Raw genomic sequence first — 27813 nt, forward strand, 5'->3', positions numbered from 1 at the left:
AGGTCTTTTTCGCACACACTGCTGTCAAGCCAGGCATCCCCCATTCTGTATCTTTGATTTCCATTTTTTCTGCCAAAATGAAGTATCTTGCATTTGTCCCTGTTGAACATTTTGTTAGTTTCGGCCCATCTCTCTAGTCTGTCAAGATCGTTTTGAATTCTGCTCCTGTCTTCTGGAGTGTTAGCTATCCCTCCCAGTTTTGTGTCGTCTGCAAACTTGATGATCGTGCCTTCTAACCCTTCGTCTAAGTCATTAATAAAGATGTTGAACAGAACCGGGCCCAGGACGGAGCCCTGCGGCACTCCACTTGTCACTTCTTTCCATGATGAAGATGACGCATTGGTGAGCACCCTTTGGGTTCGTTCGCTTAGCCAATTGCAGATCCACCTAACCGTAGTTTTGTCTAGCCCACATTTTACTAGTTTATTTGCCAGAAGGTCGTGGGGGACTTTGTTGAAGGCCTTACTGAAATCCAGGTAGGCTACATCCACAGCATTCCCTGTATCGACCCAACTCGTAACTCTATTGAAAAAAGAGATCAGATTAGTCTGGCATGACTTGTTTTTGGTAAATCCGTGTTGACTATTAGCAATGACCGCATTTGTTTCTAAGTGTTCACAGACCACTTCCTTGATGATCTTTTCCAGAATCTTGCCTGGTATCGATGTGAGGCTGACCGGACGGTAATTGTTTGGGTCGTTCTTTTTTCCCTTCTTGAAGATAGGGACCACATTTGCCCTCCTCCAATCTGCTGGGACTTCTCCCGTTCTCCAAGAACTCTCGAAGATAATTGCTAGTGGTTCTGAAATAACTTCCGCTAATTCCTTCAATACTCTTGGATGTAGCTGATCTGGCCCTGGGGACTTGAATTCATTTAGAGAGGCCAGGTGTTCCTGGACAGCTTGTTTCCCTATTTGGGGTTGGATTTCCCCCAATCCTTCGTCCATTCCATGTTGCTGAGGTTGAAGATGGCTTTCTTTTTGTGAGAAGACTGAGGCAAAGAAGGCATTAAGCAGTTCTGCCTTTTCCCTGTCCCCTGTCGCCATCACCCCATCTTCTCCTTGCAGAGGCCCTATCGCCTCCTTTTTCTTCCTTTTTCTACCAACGTAAGCAAAAAAGCCTTTTTTGTTGTTTTTTATGTCCCTGGCAAGCCTGAGCTCATTTTGTGCTTTAGCCTTGCGAACCTTTTCCCTACAGGTGTTGGCTATACGTTTGAATTCTTCTTTGGTGATTTCTCCCCTTTTCCACTTCTTGTGCATGTCACTTTTGAGCTTTAGCTCAGTTAGAAGTTCTTTGGACATCCATTCTGGCTTCTTTGCACTTGTCTTATTTTTCTTCTTTGATGGCACTGTTTGCATTTGCGCCTTGAGTATTTCACTTTTGAAAAACTCCCATCCATCCTTAACTCCCTTGTTTTTTAATATTGGCGTCCATGGAATGCCGCTCAGTAATTCCTTCATTTTTTGGAAGTCAGCTCTCTTAAAGTCCAGAATGCGTGTTTGACTTGTCTTAGTTTCAGCATTCCTTTGTATTGCAAACTCCAGGAGCACATGGTCACTTGCCCCTAAGGATCCAACCACTTCAACTGTGTTGATCAGGTCTTCCACATTTGTTAAGATTAGATCAAGAGTTGCTGATCCTCTTGTTGCCTCTTCTACCTTCTGGGCCATAAAACTGTCTGCAAGGCAAGTGAGGAATTTGTTGGACTTTGTACTCTTGGCTGAGTTTGTTTTCCAGCAGATATCGGAATAATTGAAATCGCCCATGACTACTATATCTCTTCTTTGTGCCTGTTTGGTCAGCTGTTGACAGAAGGCTTCATCAAGTCCTTCATCCTGACTCGGAGGTCTGTAGTAGACACCCACGACAAGATCTTTTTGAGTCCCGGTTCCCTTGATTCTTATCCAGATGCTTTCAAGCTGGTTTCCCGGATTACAGTCTTGCATTTCTTCTGCAACGTAACTGTTTTTGACATATAAAGCTACTCCCCCTCCTTTCCCCTTTGTTCTATTTCTGTGAAAGAGGTTATAGCCCTCAATGGTTAAATTCCAGTGATGGGAGTCATCCCACCAGGTTTCAGTGATGCCTATGACATCGTATGTGTGGTGCTGTGCTAGGAGTTGGAGTTCGTCTTGCTTATTTCCCATGCTCTGAGCATTAGTGTATAGACATGTAAGCCCCTGTGACCTCCCCTTGAGCTGTTTATTTGGGATTATTGTGCTCTCCGTACTTGGTCCTTGCTGTGTTTGTGCAGCCCTCCATTTAGCATTTTGGCGGTTCCCTGTGGTCGTGGGTAATATAGTGTTCGCCAGGCTGTTGTTCCCCTCCCCCAGTGGATCTAGTTTAAAGTGCGCCTGATGAGGTTTGTGAGTCTGTGTGCAAAAAGATGTTTTCCTGCTTGTGTGAGATGCACCCCATCACTTGCCAATAGGCCATCCTCCTGGAAGAGTAGACCATGGTCAAGGAAGCCAAAATGCTCCTCTTGGCACCATTTTCTGAGCCAGTTATTGACCTGTACTATTTTTCCGGCCCTTGTAGAGCCGTGTCCTACAACGGGGAGGAGGGATGCAGAACAAAGCACCAAGCAGAACAAAAAGCAAGCAAGACAAGCAAAATACTTTTAAAAAGCAATGTTGGTTTGGGGTTTTGTTTTGTTTTTATAAAGTTAATTTTTCACAAATAAACATTGTAAAAGCCTATTTTTTTTAACAGATGAGCATTCTGTTACACGGCTTTGCCCAAAGTCACGCTTTTTACATAGACAGCCCATGTATGCACTTTAGCACAGAATAATCTCCTGAAACACTTTTCAGTATGTGAATACTGGGCAAAAATTACACATAAACAATATTTTCTTCTGCAGTGGAGAGAAAACTGGAGAGAGTATTAATCCCGAGAGAGAGAGAAAAAACAGCTAAAGTTTTACTTAGGGAGAATGGGAGAATGCTCTCGGGGATTTAAAATGCAGAATAGAGAACAACATCACTAAGTTGGATTCCATACTTATTTCTGGGCTTCTGGTAATGTAGATTTTGGATTAACATTTCCAAAGGAGTAAATAGTTTACTGTGGCTACAACAAAGGAGTCCTACGGGATCTTAAAAGTCAAAAAAATGTTACTGTATGAGCAAAAAGCAAACAAGCAAGCTTTCATGGAGCTTTGTGCACTTCATGAAATGTTTAAAGTATTATATACAACATCAACTGCATGTGTATACGATTGTACATGTAAAATATCTTTTGAGTAACAATAAGAGTCTTGGCCTCTCATGCTTTCACAGATTTGTTAGTTTTAATACATAACAAGACTTAGCCAATTTAATATAATCAAATTATAGGTTTATAAAACTGGGATGTAGAAAATATCTGTATGGCTGGGAAGCTACACACAAATGTGGTCCATGTGTTTGATAAGACTGAAGGGCACAATGGCTTAACCCCATTTTCTTCAGATGCTTTGTATGGATTTTATGCTATCCAAATAAATAAATAAACTGTTTCCCTAACATTCTGACTGACAAACAATTATGGAGACTTTGAAAGTTTTCTCACTTTTTTCTAGAAATGGAATGCCTTATCTACTAGCAAACAAACTACCTTTGCTCACCTTTCAGTTGACAGCTCAATGAATGTAGATAAGAATGAATTACAAAAGTGCATGAATGTGGATTCAAATGAATTACAAACCTTTTGTCTGGGCTTTTGTCTGGGTAAAGGACTCAGATATGGGGCTAGATGCAAACCACACTGAACAGGCCACTAGCTCCTCTCTGATCTTGATGGGACCTTGGAAGTATATTAACTAAGAGATCTCCTCAGTGCACCCAATCAGAATCTACCTTTTGTTTATGGTAGAGTCCATCAGAAATTATCTAATGCATAAATTTACCATAGAAACAAAGTTGATCTTCTGGGAAGGCTATGTTTACTCTCCGCTTGCTCCTGAGAAACAGATCAGCTTCCAAGAACCATTTGGATTCTAAAGTCTCAAAAGGCCTCCAATAGTCTCAAGTGTGAATAATATTTTTCTCTGTCAATTTCCTCTTTTTTCATTCTCTCTATGCAAAGTAAAGAATGTATTTTTGCTTCAAGATGTTAACTTCTACATCCACAGAGTAAAACTGCTTTCTCGTTTCATATCCAACTCAACAGAGACAATTACCTTGGCCTCTTCTAGCAAATGTTCGCACCCTTTTCACTTTTATGCGTTAACAGAAATTCCTACAATATGTGTTCTCTTTTTTAGAAAAATACATTTTTCTACTCTCTATCAAAGTCAGCTCATGCTTTTTCATTATCAAAACAAACACAACCTAATATTTTAAGGAGGGGGAGGAAGAGGAGTAATATTGTTAGACATTTGTGGGCAATAAAATGCAAAATCTGTAATATTAAGGAAATTAAGTGAATAATAGGCTGTTTGTACTATGAAATGATTACTGAAATTGACATTATTCTACCTATGTTTAAAATAATAACAAATATATTTTTTTTTAAATTCAAGTTCAGTGTGTTTCAATTTGCACCATTTAATTCTTCTGAACACATCATCAAGATGCATTTTATTTACAGTTGGCATAGAACCTTTTCCAAAGGTCCAGGCACACACCTAGAAAGGTATTCCAGAAATTCTCATATTTAGCTGGGTTCTTTGTGCAACGCCTATTTCTTTACCTATGGGAAGTAACATCTTACTATAAATTACTGTACATATTCTTGTATGAGTCTAGATGTTTTAGTCAACAAATAGACCCCAAAAACTAGGCTGACATACCAACAGGTCAATGTAAGTACTGTACCTTAAAGCTTATATATAGAGAGAGGGGGGGAGAGAGATAGATATGGTGAATGCATTGCTGTGAGTTTTTTGGGCTGTATGGTGAATGTTTAATCCATCCTAGAAGAACCTAAAAGAAGCAACAAGTCAGAAGGAGGACCCAATGGCACTATTCTGGATTTGGGGGGGAGGCACAAAAAGGGGCAATACATTATCCTGCCCACATGGTTTTGCAGCATTTGAGCACCCCAAAAATCTCCCCTTTCATTATTTTAAAAGAAAACTTATGTTTCTGGAAGCCTCCAGGATGTAATGTTAAACCAAGGCACAGCACACTTCCCTGTCCTTTGCTTTATTCCAAATGGAGACATTAGGAACCTCTGGACACCTCTGCTTCTGGGAGATGGGGGTACAGCCCACAGTGGATCTTGTGGGAAGGGCAATTGGCCTATGAATCTACAGAGCTTGCTTTGGTCTATTTTCCACCACCAGAGGAGGGTGATCAAAATGGTAGAAGATCTGGAAACCATGCCCTATGAGAAATGGCTTAGGAGTTTCGGTCTGGTCAGCCTGGAGAAGAGAAGATCAAGACGGGAAATAATAGCCATGTTTGAAAGGATGTCAAATGGAAGTTTGTTTTCTGTTGCTCCAGAGTCTATGTTAAACCAGAACTGAGAAGCTCTGAAAGCTAGAAGAGGATGGTTTCAAGAGACAGGACAGAGAAGAATTCAGATACTTAACCATTTATCTTATTACAAGATGGCATTAAGAGGGGGACAGTTTCCATCAAAGAAGAGGTGTCCAGAGTATCACTATGTGAGATCACTGCAGAAAAGTGCCTTTCTGGCCCAAATATTTCACAAAGCCAACAGAAACAGATTCAGAAAAGGGAAACACACAAAATTCACAGTCCTAAATCCTCTAGTGTCAAATGTCTCCCGGAAGGCATTAGGAGGCAGCTTGCTAGTGATCAAACACTCTCACCTAAAATGTTACAACTTAACATGCTATCATAGGAGTTGCTATATTTGATGGCTTTAGACATTAATCTGTGTATACATACACACACACATACACATATTAGCTGGTGAAATCTGTGTGGCTCTTTTAGACCCTTCAAGTTGAAAAACAAAATATCCCCCAAGTTCCTATCATCATGACACCATAGATATTGATGAAGTGACTAAAGAGGGTGAATAGCAGATTTCTTGGTTGCATGAGCTGACACTCTAGTCCTGTGAATAAGCCAGACAAAGTTATTCACCTGCAAATTGCTTTCTGCAAGGCTAGTAGAGAAAGGATCAGCTTATGCATTTGCATGCTGGGAATAGCAAAATGTATTTACTTCTTACGTTCATATCCCTTTCCCTTCAAGATACGGTATGTCTTCCCTCCTCCTGTATTCTCCTCTATATATTCTTACAATAAACCTATGATATATACCACGCTGAGATGAACCAATCTCAACATGGGCTTGATTCCTCAAACCCCAACCGCTTGCTTGCTTTCATAGCTAATACAGAAACCATGTGTGCTATCAGGGGCAGAAGAGGGAGATCTCTCGATCACCTGCCATTCCTCTCCCTTGCTTGCATAAAATTGATGCTTGCTAATTAATATTAATAAATTTATTACAACTCCGTATTTGTGAGGGATACTGTACATTCCTGAAGTTACAGCAAACAGCAAACCCTATTGAAATAAGTAACTTCTAAAAGAAGTTACCAGAGAGTTGTGTTGGAGGACCTAGAAAATTCCTAAGGAGGACAACGCAGGAGAAGTTCCGGCAGAAGCATATCAAAGAATTGACTGGAGGATATAGAAAATTCCTAGAGAAGACATCTCTTGTATCCATCCCATGATTACAAGAGTTGTATTGTACAACGCTATGTTCCAAGTGTGATTATATTTGTACAGTCTGGTGTACTATAGCTGTATCTCAGTTAACAAATATATTTCTGTTTGTCTGCTTTATGTCCTTACAAGAAAATGTAATAGTTTCAGCAAACTTTTTATTCGGAACTAAAAATATGCACATATCAAATAAAACAACCAGGTAAGGTAAGTTTTGCATAAGGAAATGAAAACATTCTAAATCTTCTAAAGTTCACTTGAAAGCTTCTTCCAAAATGCACTCAAGGGTGTCTGCCTTGCCTTTTTTGTTTATCTGAGAGCATCCCACTACTACAATCTAAAGCTATGAACATAGTTCTCCCCATTATACAGCTTTGATCAAAATCAAGATAGTTTTCTAATATAACCCCTAAGGCTGGATCCAAATTATCTGTTTTGAACTGGATTATATGAGTCTACACTGCCATATAATTCAGTTCAAAAAAGATTGATTTGATATGGGAGTATAGATGGGGCCTTAGGCACGCACGAACACGCGCACCCCCCCCCCACACACACACACACATAACACTGATGATTGGGACTGGCCCAAAGACTGAGCCATGTAACTTGCTCTTGGAGTTTAAGCAGAATCCTTACTGTCCTTCCTCCAGCATACTTAGTTTACATCTAATAGTGTCCATCATCCTTCCCATGACGAAGAAATTTGCAGTAAACAAACATCAGAAACGATCCCTTTGTGTGCAAATATTCATGCGTACCTCATCTAAATCTCACAACAAGAAAGAAAAAAAATAGCATTGTATAGAAAGCTCCCACTTATAAGATGAATGAGGGATTGGAGAACTATCAGAAAGTGCAATCGGTTGAAAAGCGGAACCTAGAGGTTGCTTTAACTGTAAAAACATTTCTGGATCTGAAAAACATAGCTACAGACTTTTGAATGTCCGATAAAGCTAAGAGTTTTTGCATGCCCTCAAAAGTGATTCAAGTAGAGATCCACTCTCTTTATGCACACAAGCAATTTCAAGCGAGTCTCGTTGACAAGAACTGATGAAAGGGCAGTTCCCTCCTCAAATTAATGGAACTTGTCTGTAATTTACAAGCATCAAAAGAGCAAGTTATCAGAAAATGAGCTTGAAAGGGGGGGAGGCCTATAAGGAGTTAGTAGATGACCTTATACAGAATCTTTCAGCCTCGGCTTTTTCCAAAATAGGAAAACAAAAGTGGTCTTGTAGGACTGTTGTGAGATTTACTTATAGCACATATGAAGAGCATCAATACTTCCTATGTCTCTAGCACTTATTGTGCCTTTATTCAGTGCTTTAAGGGTAATTTTAGTTCTAGTACCTCTGCACATATATTGCTAACTGGAAAAATATTATACAAGATGCAAACAAACACAGCATTATTGGAGTCTCAGTAGCACAATCCCAAAATATAATCCGTTCATTTCAGATCTATTTACACTTTATTCCAGAAACTTGGGGGATCCACTTTCATCCTACAACCCAATTATCCCCGAATCACAAAAAAATAGTTGCAAGAGCTAGCAAAGCCTGAGGAAAAAGAAGTCACTAAATTACACTTCCATTGTGCCTTGTGATTTGCTTTGACAGCTAGGAATAATGGCAGGTATAGTCCACCAACAGGTTCGCCCTTTTCCTGGTTAGAGAAAGGAAGGATTTTCAGAGAAGCTGAAAATCAAGTGTGCTCATTTTACTCACACTACAGCTTTAGAACAATATCATCATCTGACAATATTAGTGCTTTGGAATAATATTAACATTCAATCTTTTTTTAAAAAAAAATATAGAGAAGCACTGTCAAATTTACAGCTGCCCATCATGGCACATTTTTCTGTTCAACCAGGTAAGGTGTTATTAACTGTCTAACCAAGAAATTTAAAATCTGAATGAAGAAAAGAAACACAGGGTTAAGAAAAAGGCAAAATGGCATAAATGCCAAACAGGCTTTCTCCACTGGCAGGTTCACGCTGGAATGTCTAGCCCATGAATCGAGCAGCGACAACTTCCTAATCTCGCATGCCAAGACCAGGGGCTCACTGCTGCAATCACCAGCCTGTTCACACCTGCCAAAGCCGAGGGACGGGGACAGCGATCAAGCCCTGTAAACAGCTTGCAGAATTCCAAGCAGGTGCTAAGAGGCTTTCACTTTGGAAAAGCTTGGCTGCAATTGGCACCTTTAAAATCCTACAGCCATGTTTGCCTCTTTGCTGTCGATGCACCTGCCTCACCACACAGAGAAGGGAGGTGGCGTGGAATCCATAAACAGGCAGGCACAAAAGGCCCATGAAGTTGTTTCTTTTGGTTACCACAATGCCTCTACCTCGCCCCAGAAAAACAAGCTCATCATGGAAGCACCCCGGTCAAAGCATTGGCACCTCTTGGACTATGTAATTACACGTGCCAGAGACCGCCGCAATGTGCTTCTCACTAGAGCCATGACAGGTGCTGATGACTGCTGGACAGACCACAGGTTAATCTGATCCATGATGGCTATCAAGATCGCCCCCAAACGCAAACTCCAAGAAAGGAAAATAAGGCGCAAAATGAACACCCAAGCCCTTCAGGGGCCCTCCAAACGATACCTTCTCCAAACCACACTCAAGGATCATCTACCCGCAGACACCCTGGAAATGTTGAGGAACACTGGAACAAACTGAAGACCTCCATCATCACAGCCTGTGAAGAAACCATTGGATATCAAACTAAGAAACATCAATATTGGTTTGACAATAATGACAAGGAGATCCAACAGTTAATTGGGAAGAAAAGGAAAGCCTTCCAAACATGGCAGACACCAACTGTGCTGCTAAGAAAATGATCTATGCTAGTGCAAAAGCTGAGGTCCAAAGAAGGACCAGAGAACTCAAGAACATCTGGTGGACAAAGAAGGCTGAAGAAATCCCACACTTTGCAGATACCCATGATGCTCAGGGATTTTTCAAAGTCACAAAGATCATCTACGGACCAAGAACCTATGGCATACACCCTCTACGCTCATCAGATGGAACCAAACTTCTGAAGGACAAAAGATCAATTGCACTACGTTGGAAACAGCACTACCAGAACCTTCTGAATCGCAACTCCAATGTGGCCGAAGAGGCCCTCTCATAAATCTCGCAACAACAAACCAGGGATGAGCTTGTAGCACTGCCTGGTTTGGAATCAGCCAACAAAAAAAATAACAAAGCCAGCGGACCTGATGAGATCCTTGCTGAAATCTTCAAGAGGGTGGACCTGAGCTGATACAACAACTCCACCAGCTCACTGAAAAAGTGTGGGTGACCAAGAAAATCCCAGCAGACTTCAAGGATGCCACCATCATTACCCTTTCCAAGAAAGGGGATAGAACAGACTGCGGAAACTATTGCGGTATCTCCCTCCTAACCTCCGCTGGGAAAATCCTCGCAAGAATCCTTGCAAACTGCCTTCTTCCTATCTCAGAAGACACCCTCCCAGAATCCCAGAATGGCTTCCACCACTCCAGAGGAACAGTGGACATGATCTTCACTGCATTACAGCTCCAAAAAAATATATGCAGGGAATAAAATCAACCTCTACATGGCATTCATTGACATTGCAAAGGCATTCCTCCACGATGACATAATGGTAACAGTCTTGGACAGCAATGGCTCCCAAAGCAACCCATTTAAGGTGGAATCAGGTGTCAAACAAGGATGTGTTATTGCTCCAACCTTATTTTCCATCTTCATCGCTATGATACTTCACCTTGTTGATGGGAAGTTTCCCACCGGAGTGGAAATCATCTATCGGACAGATGGCAAGCTATTTAACCTCAGCAGACTGAAAGCCAAAACCATGGTCACCACAACATCTATTATAGATCTCCAAAATGTAGATGACAACGTAGTCTGTGCGCATTCAGAAGAAGACCTACAAACCCACTCTAAACACCTTTGCAGAAGCATATGAGAACCTTTGCCTTTCAGTAAACATTGAGAAAACCAAAGTGCTCTTCCAACAGGCACTATCCAATCCCTCTGCAAGGCAAGAAATACAAATTAATGGTGTAACATTAGAAAATGTTGACCATTTCCACTACCTTGGCAGCCACCTCTCCACAAAAGTCAACATTGATACTGAAATACAACACTGCGAGTGCAGCATTTTTCCAAATGAAGCAGAGAGTGTTTGATGATCGGGACATCTGTAGAGATACCAAGGTGCTAATTTATAAAGCCATTGGCCTCCCAACCCTGCTATACCTGTCAAACATGGACAGTCTACAGACGTCACACTCAACTCCTGGAACGATTCCATCAGCGTTGCCTCCGAAAAATCCTACAAATCTCTTGGGAAGACAGGCAGACAAACGTCAGCGTGCTGGAAGAAGCAAAGACCACCAGCACTGAAAGTGATGCTCCTATGTCATCAACTCCGCTGGACTGGCCACGTTGTCCGAATGCCTGATCACCATCTCCTAAAGCAATTACTATACTCCCAACTCAAGAATGGAAAATGGAAAGTTGGTGGACAGGAAAAGGTATTTAAAGATGGGTTTAAAGCCAACCTTAAAAACTGTGGCATAGAATCTGAGAACTGGGAAGCCCTTGAGCGCACCAACTGGAAGTCAGCTGTGACCAGCGGAGTTTGAAGAGGCACAAATGGAAGGTTTAAGGGAGAAACGTGCCAAGAGGAAGGTGTGTCAAGCCAACCCTGACTGGGACCGTCTTCCACCTGGAAAGCAATGTCCTCACTGCGGGAGAATATGCAGATCAAGAATAGGTCTCTTCAGCCACTTACAGACCCCCCCCCCCCCCAAGACACCAGAATGGGAGCACCATCATACCTGGCCTAGGAGGGATCGCCTAACTAACTTTAACTTGTCCCAATCGCTCCAACACACTCAAATCTGCGACCTTGCGTTAGGCCTTTGGAAGAAAGGCCAACAATTATTTCTACCTTCTCCAAAACATCATGCTGGGTCCACACTTCCTCACCCATGACGTCTTGCACCTGAGGTCACAGGGAGGAGAAGAGCTTCTCATTTCAACTTGCCAGGTGTTGGTGAAAGCATGAAGAAACTTGATGGTTTTGTGCTGTTTCTAAAATTTTCTGGGTTTCAGGGAAGAGGTGGAAGCCAGTGGACCTTCAAATGTTGTTGGATTGCAACTCCCAGCACTTCTTCCCATTGGCTATTAGGTCTGCCAGGAATTGTAGACCATCACGATCTGGAAGCTACATGATGTCCACCCGATAGAGTGAGGTGACAATGTCATTACAAATGTGTCAATGTCTGTCTCTAGAAGAACACTTATAACCATGAAGCCTTTTTGTATGTCACTCAGGACCTCATCACACTGATGAGATGCAGTGTCATGATTTGCCAGCATCTGTGGCAAATGTGGGAGACATTGGGGTGACAGCAGAGCAATCCTGGCAGCCCAACCAGCAGCTGATGCTTTCCCATCCCACTTGGGAAAGCGTTGCCACACCACCAAAGCCCTGTTGTTCCTAACCTTGTTGCTAATGGCCCCAATGTTCCTAAGCGTCCCACTAAGCTACCACCCCGGTTCGCCCACGGAGCCCCACCAAAAGTCACCCTACGTCGTATGATGGGCTGCATGGGGTTCCATGGGTGTAATGGGGTAGAAGGACACTTCTTCCTCCCCGTGATAAGACTACTGTATCACTTAATTCACATCAACATATTTATCGCGAACTCTCTCTCCTGCAGTTTCATTGTATAGTTATTACAGTGAGGTCATTTATCTCACCTCCAATGCTGGGTGGCTGATAATGAAGTGAGACTTTGCCTATATGTGATCATCATTTTTAGAATAGGTAATACATTTCCAGATATAGCCACATGGTTATAATACCTGACCCTCAAATACAAGGAGCAATGTGAGCCTTATGTACATTAGAGACAGTGATGGGTCAAGAGGGGAAAAGTGGCTACATTCCCATGGTTTGTGTTAACCACCATTTGCTGCTTAAGCAATGAGCCAACTAAACCAACCTTAATCCCTGAGTGCATCTATGTAGAATTAGTACCGTTTAACAGTACTTTTAACTGCTACAGCTCAATGCTATGGAATCCAGGGATCCGTACTTTGGTGAGACATCAGCACTCTTTAGCAGAGAAGGCTAAAGGCTTTGTAAAAAAACAAGTCCAACCATTCCACAGCATTGAACTATGGAAGTTAAAGAGGTATCAAACTAATTCTACAGAGTAGATGTCTTCTTCGTCTCTTTCTTTCCAATTTCTGTTTCAATGTGGACAATTGGAGAAACAAGGCAGGAACGAACCACCATTCAGGTGCAGCATTAAGGATCTAAACAAGCCAGCGTTCACGGGTTCGGACAGTAGTTTATGCCTAAGCAACAGACCATGATTTTCTAGCAGCAATGGACCACATTTTGCCAACTTGATTTCAACAAACCACACTACGGCCCGTTGTGACATATGAAAACAGTCAATATGCTGTTTCAAGTCATTTAGCAATCAGTGGGATCAAGAAAGGTAAAGCTAACTCTTTCACATAGACATCTTTCCTTCAGAAAAACATGAATTTTTGCATGCTTGCACCCAAACACACAAGCAGACACTCTAAATGCTACTATTTTTCAAGGGACAATCATAAAACAGATAGGGTAGGTCTTTCTACTGCTACAATTTAAAGCTCCAAGTTTACTTAATGTCCTTTGGGACCCTCTTCTCACAAAAAAGATTTATTTTTATTTTTTTCACTGTGGTGCTTCAAGACATAGCCACCATCACTCAGCCTACTCTGTCTGAACTTTGTTTTAATCCTCCTTATAGTCCTTTGCAATCTGATAGATAGGCTGGTAAGCCTCTGTTAGAGTTTGATAGCACTTGTGAAAATTGGTTTTCCTACTCAGCTGCAGCAACTGTTCTGCAGAGCCTGGTGTGGCAGCAAATACTAGACACCTGAGTTTCTCAGTATACCGGGAGGAAAGAAATGGTTATTACATACACAAACTTCTTCATATTTCAAGGCTATGCCGAAAGCAGCCTCAAATGTACAACTATTCATGTTTTTGATCAGCATGTTTTTCATGTTACTCAACCTAAAATGGGAAACAAGATTCATGTCAGGGAAAGAGTGGAAGCCTTGAGTTGGTATAGAAACTAGGAGGATGCCTCAGCAGTAAAACAGAAACCTACAAGGCTGTTATAATTATTAAAGAGGGCATGATGTTAGAGCTTAAAAATGTTGTTTTGTTGGACTACGCTTCCCTGAGTCTTCAGCGAACATGGTGCCTTTGCACATCTCTTCCCGTGTAGCTAAATAAATGAATGAAGTTTCAAATCCCTATTCAGCCATGGAAACCTATTGAGTGACCTGAGGCAAACTACACTCTCAGAATTAGAGGAAGGCAAACCACCGCTGAACAAACCTTGCTGAAAACATCCTAGGATTGAGTCACCTTAATATGGAGTCCATTTTGGAAGCGTGTAATAACAAGAAGTAGCCTTTGTTTTAATATCCTTCTAGGCTGTAAGAAGCACCCGGCTATGATTCCTCTCTTGCCTGGGGGAAGCCGAAACATCATGTTACCCGGCTCAAGACATGTGCTCTGAAGTGTTAGCAACTGGCTCCAGCAACTAGCAACTCAACACACAAAATACTAATGGTCTTATCAGTTCTTCAGGGCAAGGTTAGATGTCATAACAAAGGCACGAAGAATATAGGAAAATATTAGAGTAAGGCAACAGAATGACCAACCATCAAGGCAAATAAAATGAGAAGCAGATTTTAAAGGACTCTCCTAATTTGAAACAAAACAACTTTCATAATGCGCCTGGAAGTGAATTTTCCTTTCTAGATGTAGATTTCTCTCACTTCCTGTTGTCTCACCTGTTTGTAATAATTAGTTGTTTGTAATTTGGATGTTTGTAACTCAGGGGCTGCCTCCACTCTTTTTGATGTCACCTAGAATCATATTAGCATTTTAGCTGCTTCATCACACTGTTGTGGGCTAGGCTTGAGCCCTTCATAAGTGTCTTTCCTCACTTTTTCTCTGTGCCTTTGTTAAGGTAAAGGTAAAGGTTTCCCCTGACGTTAAGTCCAGTCGTGTCCGACTCTGGGGGTTGGTGCTCATCTCCATTTCTAAGCCAAAGAGCTGGCGTTGTCCGTAGACATCTCCAAGGCCATGTGGCTGGCATGACTGCATGGAACGCCGTTAACACACTGAGCCATCGGAGGTTCCTATGCCTTTGTTAAGCATTACAAATACACCTACAAAAGTAATTACCTTGTGCCTCAATTATTAGCTTATTAGGTAGTCAGCAGAGAAAGGACAGAGAGCTGAATTTGTATATTTGATGTAGAGAAGGTGGCTTCCCCTGCTTCGTTTCTATATCAGGAATCGAAGAAGTCAAGAATGCTGCAGTTTCTCCTTTGCTTAGCCTGTTTATTCCTTTATTTAGGGTTTTCTTTGACATCTTGATATAGGTAGGTGAAATGTGAAATATTTTTGCAGCTTTATGTAAGAATCCTAATTCATATAGGTATAAAAGAAATAAGGTAGGATCTGAATGGGAAAACTCTTGATAAGAGGCTTTGCACTGAGTGATAACACAAAGTATATAGCTTTTGAAATTGCACTCTGAACTGCATCTAATGCTGTTCATCTTGCAGACATATGGGATTTTTGTAGTGATGCATGCAGCACAACACCTTTATGGGTCCATAATTACAAATGCTCTTGAAATCAACAGCAGCTTCAAATAGAAGATCCACTTGGATCACATTGCTGCAGTTTTCACATTTGGGATCCATCAGATTAATGAAGACTACATGAGAATATGTATTACCAAAGCAGGAGAAAAACCCATCTGTGTCCACTTCTTTTATACTACACATTGCATCTACACTATCACCGTTTATTCCTCCTAAACCTGTAAATCCCAAATGGATGAAAGAGGCATGTGCGTGCAACATGTTACAAAACAAGAGCAAAAAAAGCCCCACAGATATCTCTTTCATGCAGCAAATAAGGGCTCTTTAAGAAAGTAAAGAAACCGAGAAATCCTGCAATTGCAAAGAGGTTTGCAATGCAGTGGACAAAATCCATATGGCAAATCTTAAGGGCAGAAGGGAAGAAAATGGTCACCCAAGGAACACTGCTTTTGTTGACCAGTTTTTAAAGCCAAATGTGTCTTAAAAAATTAAAGAAAAAACTATCTAAATTGGTACTGTTTTATTATCCGGGCGGAGGCCCTTAAGGGGCGCTAGAGAAAGAATTATAGTCTGGGGGGGGGAGTTGAAGGAGGAAAACTATTTCCCCTATTTTTGCTGGTTATTCTCCCTCTCCCCTTCCCATATAATCAACAAGGGTTGTTTCCACGACAGGGACATGGGTGTAGGGGAATAATAGGAACAGGGAAAAATTGTTTTACTTCTTCAACCCACCCACATAAAATGGGCTATCCTCCTCTCTCTAGTGCCCCCTAGTAGCCTCCACCCAGATAATGGAAAGTACCTAAAAATACCTAAAAATTGAATGGAAAGATAATATGTTGAGACTCATAACAATAGAGTAGCAATACTATCATGGTTCTGAAAAACTCAGTTTGCATATTTAGTATGTCCCCTGTCTGCAGGATACATCCCCACGCATCCCATGGATCCACAGATAATAATGAAATGATAATAATGAAATGATAATAATGAAATAAAGAACATCCAACCCTTAGAACATGCCCAGAGAGGACATATTTTGCCCAGAGAGGACATATTTTGTCAGATATGAGAATGAAACTCCAGGTGCCAGTTCCGCACATATGGGGCCATACTACACACACACACACACATACAGAGTAGCATGGCATCTTAAAATCTACTTGTGCCCTCTTCTAATGATAATACAGAGATTGAATCCAAGCACAGAAAGAGAACAGTTAACACAGGAATTTTAGCATGTGAAAGTGCTACACTTACCCGAATGTCCAAAGCTCCTTGTTCAGCTGAAGAGATTTGTTCTGAACAGTTCTGGAGTTTGTATATCCAGTAAGGCTTTGCAGTCATTATGAAGCCTAGAGGTAAAAGAGAGCTTGTGCCCAAAAAAAAGAAAATAATATAGGTGCCATTGAAGCGATCTTCAGGCTTGTGAATATCAGATCTTTTTTCTGGTGGCTCCTCCAATAGCGGTGTCTCATCTTGGATAGTAGTGTTTGCTGGCTGATAGACATCGTGGTGGTCATCACAGTCATTGTCTTCAAAATCAACAGCCACTTTGGGAACGAGAATAAATAACGCCGTTAATATTTAAACACACAGTGTGCAGAGGTTCTCTTTCCATCAATCTCAATGTTGGATTAGGACTCTGGCAGAAAAAGGTTCGAATCCATGCTCCACCATGAAAACTCACCAGGTGACCTTGGGAACTCAGAGGAATGGCAAGCCTTCTCTGAATAAATTTTGCAAAAAACAAAAAACAAAACCCAAAACAAACCAAAACAAATAAACAACCAGCAACAAAAACTTTAAGTCAGAGTTGCCCTGAAGGCACATAACTACAACACAGAAAGCTGTCTTATTCTGAGTGAAAACATTATGGTTTTTAGTTTTGAATATGTTTTTGTGGATTTTAACTGAAATGTTTCTAATACTAATGATATTTAATTCTGTTCTAATATTTGTGTATTTGTATATTTTAAATTGTATTGAAATGCTTTTAATGTAAACTGCTTTGAGCCTCCTTGTGGAGAGAAAAAGCGGGATATAAATAAACATAATGATGATAATAATTGTTCTGTGTAGCCCAGTATTACTATGATTGATAGATCTCCAGAGGTACGGTCTGACAGCACTTTTAGCTGCCACAGCGCAGTGCTATGGAATCACAGGTGTACTTTTACAAAGTTGTCAGTCTTCTTTGCCGAATAGAGTTGGCACCTCACCAAACTACAACTCTGATGATTCCATAGCACTAAACCGTGGCAGTTAAAGAAGAATCAAATTGCAATAATTCTATAGTCACAATCAGGCAGGATTCTTCTCTAGCTTTTCTTGGATATCTCTCTCTCTTTAAAAAAGAAAAAAGAAAAAAAAAGACGCACAACATCCTTTTAATAGCAAGACATGTGATTTCTTTCCAAAATACATCCCAAAGGCTAATTCTGGTTATTTTTTAATTAAAATACCAAGATTAAGAACTCAATGTAATAAAAATATGCTTTCAGTAACTAAACATTTAAAAAAGTGAACTTCAACCCCAAAGTATGGAAAAGATGTCTTCCAGTTTCTGGCATAATTCTTTCTATTGAATATGGTACGACTCAAACAGAAGAATCAAAGGCTGACATGCTGGGCAAGGAAGGATCTTATTCTTTGTAGCTCTTTCTTTACACTGTCAGGCACCAAGGCTCTGCCTTTTGGAGTGATTTCTGCCACCAAATCATCAACTGTGACATGTTCTAATCCCTTCTCCTTGATGACCTCTTTACAGTGTGCCTTCAACTGGTCTTTCCAACCACATTCATTTAATTTGGATCTCAGTAATTCTTTAAGGCGCTCTCGTTCTCCTGTTTCAATTAGCTTTTGGTTAATAGTTGCTCTCATTTGTGCATCTTTGTTCATTTTTTTCTAAGTCAAAGTAAAAACAATCTTTCCCGGAGGCCCTTCGCTTCCTCCCAGCTCTTTCCTCCCAAAGTCTCCTCTTCTTGGATATCTCTGACATTTTTTTGGTGGTTTTCCATCAAACAGTAACCATCTCAGCTTCCAAAATTACTCAAGAACCAATGCATTCAGGAGGATATAATGGTTCGATGGCTCCCATCGCTCAAAACAGTTTTACATACCCACATGAAGCTGTGGAACACATCCCTGGAAGATACAGGGATCGTACTAGGTCTTTGGTAGATCCAAAAGTTATGAATAATTGTGTTTTATAATCTATTTTTTGGATTTTTTAAAATATGTGTTAATGCAAGATATTGCTATTTGCTTCATTCTGATCACTTCTTTGTATACAGTTGTGTTCCTTCGGGTTGTTTCTGACTTAGGGAGACACTAAAGAGAACATATCACAAGGTTTTCTGCGCAACATTTATTGAGAGGGGGGTCTATCTTTTCCTTCTTCTGACAATGAGACAATATGAGTTTACAGGGTTATCCAGTGGGCTTCCATGACTAAGTAAGGATTTGAACCCTAGTCTATTCATCCCAACACTTGAACAACTATTCTGTGCTGGCAATTTTGTTATTGTTGTTGTGTGCCTTCAAAGTGGGGCCGGGCTGTGGCGCAGCTGTTGAGCAGCTGCCTTAAATCACTCTGACCATGAGGTCATGAGTTCTAGGCCAGCCCGTGGCGGGGTGAGCACCCGTCAATTAAAAATAAAAAAATTGCTGACCTAGCAACCCGAAAGATAGTTGCATCTATCAAGTAGGAGATAAGATACCACTTATAAAGTGGGGAGACAAGATTAACTAATTTACGACCCGGAATGAGGAAGTGCCGTCAGTGTGGATGATGAAGCAGCTGCTCCCCCCTGTGGCCAGAATCGAACATCCCCTCAGAAGAAGGTTAACTTGCCTCTGCGTGTGTCTCTTAGTCTCTGTTTGATGTGTTTATGGGCATTGAATGTTTGCCCTATGTGTGTTATAATGTGATCCGCCCTGAGTCCCCTTCGGGGTGAGAAGGGCGGAATATAAATACTGTAAATAAATAAATAAATAAATTGTTTCAAATTACAGTAACTATAAGATACATCGCCCCTGAAGAAGGCTATTTGTCTGAAAGACATTAAGTCTTTAATGAAGGAGTAAGGAAATTTGGAGTTTCCTCCCACCTTTTTTCCTTGTTGCCTGGTCACTGAAAGTTGCAGCAACCAGTCTAAGCATCCAAAAGAAAGCAGTGTTTTAAAAAAAGGCTGAGTTTCTATATTCAGAGCAAATTCACAGATTTTCCAGAACAAAATTAGTTACCTAAAGTGTCCTTATGCATAATGCAATGCTTCCTATGGAGGTCCATTAAAGCCCAAGCTGGTCTTTAGAGGCACCTGGTGTAAAATGGTCTGATGTTCAGAGAGATTTTTAAAAATGTATTCTGCAATATGCTGTTATTGGAAAACTTGAAGAAATAACCATTGAGTTTTCTGCTGTTCCAATTATGAAACAGCTAAACTATTAACCTTCTTCAGTCTATGGAGAAGACAGGATAAAATAGTTTGCAATATAATTAAAATTTCCTAGAACACTGAGGCCAAACTATATCCGACAGACGCACAGCACAGGAATATCATCATGTGGACTAAGCCACAGCAAACATTTATCTCAGACCTGGAAAAAATGAAATTATTCTAGGACACAAACGGGGAACTGCATCCATTTATTTAGTCACCCTAGCACATTTCAGTGTGCCCAAACTGACATGGTGTCAGTTCCAGTGACAATTTTGGTTGATTTTGGGCCAATTTGTTCTAGTTTGCGGGGAAATTTGGGGGGCTTTGAGAGAAGGAAATAACTGCTTTAGGCAGTTTTGGCCTGTTTGGGGGTAAGCTGCTGGAATGTAAAGAAAATCAGTGGGGTTGGGGGCTGGGGCAGTCCTTGGGAAGGGTGGCAAGGGCCACATTTAGGGGTCCCAGGGGTTGCATGTGGTCCACAGGTTAAACCTTGCTGAACCCTCCTCTAGAACAGAGCTTCTTAAACTGTTCCACTCAGGATCCTTTTTGGCTTGAGAAATATTTACGTGACCTTGGGTATGTAGGTATATAAAGGAGGTCTAAAAAATCAAACATTTGCTGATAACAAAAGAGCATTCTGTAAAGCTTGCTAAACAGGAGGATTTTCCTTTCTATGAAGTACATTTGAAGCATCTTCTACAGAGCCCTCAGCCCACTGTAAACACTGCACAGCAGATTTGTGTAACTAAATATCTAAAACAGCCACTAGGTGACGTTCAGACAATTTTTCTGGAGCCCAGCATTGAGCTAAAGCAGTGGTACTTAACTGGTGGGTCCCCAGATGTTTTGGCATTCAACTCCCAGAAATCCTAACAGCTGGAAAACTGGCTGGGATTTCTGGGAGTTGCAGGCCAAAACATCTGGGGATCCACAGGTTGAGAACCACTGAGCTAAAGGGACCCCATTTGGGGTCGGGACCCACAATTTAAGAAGCAGTGCTCTAGTAAAAGCCAGCTTATTCATAGAGTTACATTTCCATGTGGGCCATGCACACTCTTCATTCTTTTGAGGGAGGGAGGATAGGTTGGTTTCTAAGCTGTACTTTGCAGTATCTAAAAGGGACAAGTTGATCCTGGAGAAAGGGGACCCTTCAGACTCAATGTCCAGCAAATAGGTCAATGCATATTATATCACTCAGTAAGATACACTGATTTTTGTTTTGTTAGAAAAGAAATTTATTTCAGTTATTATGAGACAATCTACAACAGTGGTTCTCAACCTTTGGGTCCCCAGGTGTTTTGGCCTACAACTCCCAGAAATCCCAGCCAGTTTACTAGCTGTTAGGATTTCTGGGAGTTGAAGGCCAAAACATCTAGGGACCCACAGGTTGAGAACCACTTATCTACAAAAAGGGGAGTCCATGAAGGCATGAAAATTTTAGGTAGAACATCAACAATTTAAGATATACATCACAGAATCATAGAGTTGGAAGAGGTCTCGCGAACCATCCAGTCCAACCTTCTGCCAAGAAGCAGGAAAATCGCATTCAAAGCATCCCCAACAGATGACCATCCAGCCTTTGTTCAAAAGCCTCCAAAGAAGAAGTCTCCACCACAGTCTGAGGGAGAGAGTTTCACTGTTGAACAGCCCTCACAGTTAGGAAGTTCTTCCTGATGTTCAGGTGAAATCTCCTTTCCTGTAGTTTGAAACCACTGTTCCGTGTCCTAGTCTCCAGGGCAGCAGAAAACAAACTTGCTCCCTCCTATGACTTCCCCTCACATGGCTGTCATGACTCCTCTCAGCCTTCTCTTCCGCAGGCTAAAATGCCCAGCTCTTTAAGCTGTTCCTCATAGGGTTGTTCTCCAGACTGTTGAGCATTTTACTCGCCCTCCATTGGACACATTCCAGTTTGTCAACATCTCCCTTAAATTGTGGTGCTCAGAATTGGACACAGTATTCCAGGTATGGTCTGACCAAGGCATAAAAAAGGGGTAGTATGACTTCCTGGATCTAGACACTATACTCCAGGCATGGGCAAACTAAAGTCCGGGGGGGGGGGAGGTGGATGCGGCCCCCTGGATGCTTATCTCAGGCCCTTTTCATTATCCCTGTCCCACCGCATGTGGTCCACCGCGTCCTTATTCAGAAAGGACAGGAGAGGAAGGCACGCAGCAGCTGAGAGCCCTCTGGAGCACTCTCAACCACTTCATGTTCTGTTTTCCTCCTGGCATAAGGATGGAGCGAGCAACTCTGAGTCCTCTTGGGGAGATAGGGCAGGTTATAAATAAAGTTGTTGTTGTTATGCCAGCAGGACACTTGAGGATGATCTGGGCCCTGCCCTGCCCCCTCCCAACCCCACTCTCTCACAGGGTCACTCCCTCCCAGGCCCGTCCCAGCCAGCGAGTGCCACCACCACTCCCCTCCCGGCCTGGCCCTCTCAGTCAGATCCACAATGCGGCCCCAAGACAAAAAAGTTTGCCCATGCCTGCTATACTCCTATTTATACCGGCCAAAATCCCATTGCCTTTTTTAGCTGCCACATGACATTGTCGGCTCATGTTTAACTTGTTGTCCACGAGGACTCCAATATTTTTTTCACACGTATTGCTATCGATCCAGGCGTCCCCTATTCTATATCATTTTTATGATATAGTAGTAGCAGAAAATAGCAAGGGCTTGGAACAATCTAGAAAGTTGAACATTAAAAAAAAAAAGAACAACCATAAGTGATTTGCATAACTCTGAAGTAGATGAAGATGTTAAATACTGTATTTATTCAAATCTAATGCTTACCTTTTTTGGCTAAATTACCTTCCCAAAATTAGATTGTGCATTAGATTAGCATAATATGGTAATCTTAGTGTCAAATCAAAGCCAAAAGGAAAGCTATTTCAGAAGCTGCACCTGGAACTCCTATTTGAGGGACCTCATTCCTAATTTAATTACCATGGTTCAATGTTATGCAATGCTGGGATTTGTAGTTTGGTGAGGAACAAGCATTATTTGGCAGAAAAGGTTCAAGACATTGTCAAGCTACATCCCTCATGACTCTATAGCAGTTAAAGCACATTCATTCTATAGCATAGATGCACCCCAAATTTTTCCTTTTCATTGCTGAAAGCTCTGGTATTCTAACACTTCTGTTTTTAAAGAAGGAATTGTAAGCATGCAGCCACTGTAATGCATATATTTTTGGCCACATTACAAAGAACGCACTGTTGGCCGCTGCGCATTACATTCAGCAGCAAATACTTGTTTGGTTTTGGGGTTTTGAAAATTGAGGTGAGCATTAGATTCATTGAAGCATTAACCTCGATTAATATGGGAAAGGTTTTCCATTGTTTGACACAGGCCCCTTCCACACTTTCTGCTTTGAACTGGACTATATGACAGTGTGGACTCACATAACTCAGTTTAAAGCAAACATTGTGAGATTTTCTGCCTTGATATTCTGGGAAACAGGGCTATGTGGAAGGGGCCCCAGTCATAAATCAGAATGGAGAATGAAGTCAAGAAATCGTAAGACTAGGACTTGAAAGAGCAGCTATGAAGGAATCTGACACAGTCCTCAAGTGTGAAACTTTATCACTGAACATCAACATCAAGATGATACATGTTATTTTTATTTCTCATTTATTGTTTCATTTTTTTACTGACACTTTTAAAAATAGGATAAAACCTAGAAATATTAAAAGGGAATGCAAAGATATTTCCCATTTCTATGGGTGCATCAGCACTGTAGAATTAATGCAGTTTGACACCACTTTAACTGCCATGAATCAATGCGGTGGAATCCTGAGTTGCAGTTTCACATGATATTTAGCCTTATTTGCTAAAGAGTCCTAGTTCCTCAACAAACACCTACTCCCAGGATTCCATACAACTGAGCCATGGCAGTTCAAGTGACGTCAAACTGAATTGTGCAATGTACGTAGAAACACCCTAAGTATGGTTGTGAAAACTGGACTATGAAGAAAGCTGACAATTGACGCATTTGAAATGTGGTGATTAAGGATGATTCTGTGGATACTATGGACTGCTAATAATTTTTAATCAAGCCTGCACAGGACTTATTAGAAAAGTACACAATGTTTGGCAAGATAGAGGGCAGTAGGAAAAGAGGAAGGCCACTTCCACACAGCTGAATAAAATCCCACATTTTCTGCTTTGAACTGGAATATATGGCAGTGTGGACTCAAATAGCCCAGTTCAAAGCAGATATTGTGGGATTTTCTGCCTTGACATTCTGGCTTATATGGCTGTGTGGAAGGGCCCTGTGAGTCTGCAAGACCTGAACAGGGCTGCTGATGACTCGGGGGGGGGGGGGCCTTGGAGGTCTCTCCTTCTTCATGCGGTTGCCATAAGTCAAAGTCCACCTGATAACACTTAACAAGAATAGTATGTTTCACAAGCTCAGTCTGATTGTAAGTAAGGCTCTTTCTCCTTGGACACAAACAGCCTCTGGGACCCAGTCCAAAAATTTGTTTTTCCTTTAAACAAGATGATGCAGGAAAACAAAGAAAAACCCTCTCCCTAGTGCAAACCTATGTCATCTGAACCTTTCCTAACAGATCTGAGAAACCTGGCAGGGGTTTACGTTTACAGCCTCTTCTCTATTTTGATGGTGAAGATGACAACCAAAAACAGAACGGGGTAGTAAGAAGGATGTGAGTGCCATGAAAGGGTTACGGAGGCCCCATCTAAACTGCCACATACAGACAGTCCCTGAGTTACAAACAACTTACGAACTACTACTCATAATTAAGAAGAGGGGGCGAGACAACAGGAAGTGAGAGAAATCTATGCCTAGGAAGGAATACTGAGTTAATGATCATGAGAAAAGATATCTCCACGGAAGCTTTATCACCAATTCTTGTTTCCAAAACAAGCTAGATTTTTCAAAATCCAATTCTCACAGGGACAGAAAGTGAGGGGAAAGCCTCTGAAACAAGGACAGAGACAACAAAACAAACACCCTTCCCTATGCTATCCCAAGCTAGAGAATATGTGTGTGTGTGTGTGTGGCTGGAGTTACAATTTAAAAATGTACCTGTTCCGACATATACAAATTCAGTTTTAACAAACTTACACAATCAATCTTGTTCGTAATGTGGAAACTGCTTGCAATCCCATTTCTGAATGAAGATTTACTTCATTGAACTGGATGATGATGGCACTGTAGACTCAAATTATCCAATTCAAAGCAGTGAATCTGCATTCAGAAACAGGATGACATGGCAGTGTTGTTCGAGCCTGAGGGGGATCTGGATTCATTCGGCTTGCCACGACTCAATGCTATGGGATCCCAGGAGCTGTATTTTGCATTGCACTCTTGGGCAGGATCTACACTGCTGTATATCCCTGGATCTGATCCCAGATTACCTACTTTGAACAGGATTATCTGGCAGTGTAGACTCATACAATACAGTTCAAAGCAGATAATCTGGGATCAGATCCTGGGATATATGGCAGTATAAATCCAGCCTTGGGCAGAAAAGGCGAAAAACTTAGTACAACCACAATTGGCCCTTTCTACACTGCCATATAATCCAGATTATCAAAGCAGATAATCCACATAATCTGGATTGTATGTGGTAGTGTAGAAGGGTCTCTCTTGATCCCATGATATTGAGACATGGCAGTCAAAGAGGGGCCGAGCTGCATTCATTGTACAGTGATACAGAGATACACTCAGGCTGGCTCTATACTGCCATATAATCGAGATTATCAAAAGAAATTATCTGGATTATCACATTTGAATGGATTGTATGTCTACAATGCCCCTTCTACAATGCCAAATAATCCAGATTATCAAAGCAGACGATTTACTCCCATTGATATAGGACTCACCAGCCTCCAATAAATAGCTTTCATTTTCTCTAAAGAAAGAGATATATTTACTTTCTCCACACCCCTGACCTTTTTATAAAGCTTTCTTCCATTTCCTTTAAAATCATTTTTTTAAGTATCCATCTTTGTAGCATCATTCAGCATTACTTATTGCATGTATTATTGCTGAAACAAAACAGTCCTATATCTATGAAGGCGAGGGTTTATGTTTCAGACAACACAACTCTAATTTCAGATTTTCTTTCTAAAACATCATGGAGTCCAATAAACAAATTAGACAAGAAGGAATTCAACTGTTTTGAAGGCTATGTTTATGATACCCATGCCCTAAACAAAGGACTCTTAAAATGGTTGGGGTTGTTGTATGTATTCCGGGCTGTATGGCCATGTTCTAGAAGTATTCTCTCCTGACGTTTCGCCCACATCTATGGCAGGCATCCTCAAAGGTTGTGAGGCATGGAGAAACTAGGCAAGGAAGGTTAATATATATCTTAAATGCTTCTGGAGCTAACAGGATTGGGAAATTCTATAGACAATAGTTCTTGTCAAATCTATATGAACATATGCTGGGAGACTGGAGCTTTCTAGTGTGGCAATATTAAATATTTATTATTTATTTACAGCATTTATATTCCGCCCTTCTCACCCCGAAGGGGACTCAGGGTGGATCACATTACACATATAGGCAAACATTCAATGCCTTGACATAGAACAAAGACAAGACAAATGCAGGCTCCCAGCTGGCCTCGAACTCATGACCTCTTGGTCAGAGTGATTGGTCTCAGCTGGCTGCTCACCAGCTTGCGCCACAGCCCGGGCCATATTTCTGCGAAACCAAAAAAAAAGAGAGATAATTCACATGATTGTGTTGTCGAAGGCTTTCATGGCCGGGATCACAGGGTTGTTGTATGGCTGTATGGCCATGTTCCAGAAGTATTCTCTCCTGATGTTTTGCCCACATCTATGGCAGGCATCCTCAGAGGTTGCCTGCCATAGATGTGGGTGAAATGTCAGGAGAGAATACTTTTGGAACATGGACTTACAATCCGGAAAACATACAACAACCCTGATTCACATGATTGCTTTAAACTGAAATTATATGTATCTACACTGCCGTAGAATCCGATTCAAAGCAGATAATGTGGATTTTATGTGGCAGTGTACAGAGGGCCTTAGAGGCCCCTTCTGCACTGCCATATGATCCAGATTATCAAATCAAATAATCTGGATTGCATGTGGCAATGTAGATAGGGCCCAAGAGGACCCTTCTACACTGCCATATAATCCAAATCATCAAAGCAGAGGATTCGCATTGATAATATGGATTATGTGTCTACACTGCTGTAAAATCCAGCTCGAAGCAGATAATCCGGATTGGATGTGGCAGTGTAGAAGTGGCCTGAGAAAACTCCTTTTCGAGACAGAACAAAAGAGCCCACATTTTCAACAATGCGGAGAGGGATTCCCAAGGAACGCACTCTGCATATGCTTAGAGGTCTCTCCTAAAGACGACAAGGATGGACAGAATTGAGAGGGCGGAAAGCAAAGGTGGAGGTGGGGGAGAAGGCGGCGTGGAAGGCCAAGGAAGCTGAGAGAGGAGGGCGACGCGAAGGGGCTCAGCCACTTACTCTCTCCGGCCAGGCGCGCGTTTCCATGGACTCGAAGCCCCGGCTTGGAGTGGGGCCTTGGGCCGAGCACAAGCCCCGCCCGCCCGGCCGCAAGAAGCCCCACCTCCCGCCCGCCCAGCGCCGCCCTTCCTCCCTACCTCCAGGCTTTGCGGCCTTCTTTCTCAGAAGCCTGAGGGCGCTTCTCTTCTTGTTTCGTCTTGATTTGAAACCCATTAGGCTGCACCTTCAAAGGCCTTTCCAATTCCTCACCGCCTCAGGTCGCTATCCTCATTCATTTTACATTATATTCGCGGCTTTTGCGGTTTGTGGCCTCTTTAGGATGCCTCTATACCAGGCTTGGGCAAACTTGGGCCCTCTAGGTGTTTTGGACTCCAACTCCCACCATTTCTAAGCGGCTGAGAGGGAAAAGGAAAGGACCTGAGGTTGTTAGGAATGGCGGGAGTTGACGCCCAAAACACCTAGAGGGCCCAAGTTTGCCTATGCCTGCTCTATACCCCTTTAACTGCCAGGCCTCAAGGCTATGAGAGTTGTAGTTAGGTGAGGCACAGAGAAGGCGGAAGG

The 27813-nt window shown here is 41.8% G+C and overlaps 2 protein-coding genes across 3 annotated transcripts in view; both read right to left on the reverse strand.

Moving 5' to 3' along the window:
* Positions 1 to 27395, reverse strand: part of slc29a3 (solute carrier family 29 member 3) — a 55538-nt gene extending 28143 nt beyond the window's left edge. For both annotated transcript variants that reach the window (XR_010004633.1, XM_062976260.1), the window contains exons 1-2: positions 27253 to 27395; positions 16590 to 16882 (exon numbers count right to left, since the gene is read on the reverse strand). Coding sequence is in view for 1 of the 2 variants with exons in the window: in XM_062976260.1 (XP_062832330.1) it covers positions 16590 to 16882; position 27253 (294 nt within the window). In the remaining variant the exon portion in view is untranslated. The remainder of the gene's footprint in view (positions 1 to 16589; positions 16883 to 27252) is intronic.
* On the reverse strand, positions 16917 to 18239 carry LOC100567513 (transcription and mRNA export factor ENY2-like). The gene has a single exon (XM_003218469.4). The coding sequence runs from the start codon at positions 18228 to 18230 to the stop codon at positions 17943 to 17945; it is 288 nt and encodes a 95-aa protein (XP_003218517.1). The 5' UTR covers positions 18231 to 18239; the 3' UTR covers positions 16917 to 17942.
* Positions 27396 to 27813: the final 418 nt, after the last annotated feature.

This window comes from Anolis carolinensis, chromosome 3 (assembly GCF_035594765.1).
Source record: "Anolis carolinensis isolate JA03-04 chromosome 3, rAnoCar3.1.pri, whole genome shotgun sequence".
Classification (NCBI taxonomy): Eukaryota; Metazoa; Chordata; class Lepidosauria; order Squamata; family Dactyloidae; genus Anolis; species Anolis carolinensis.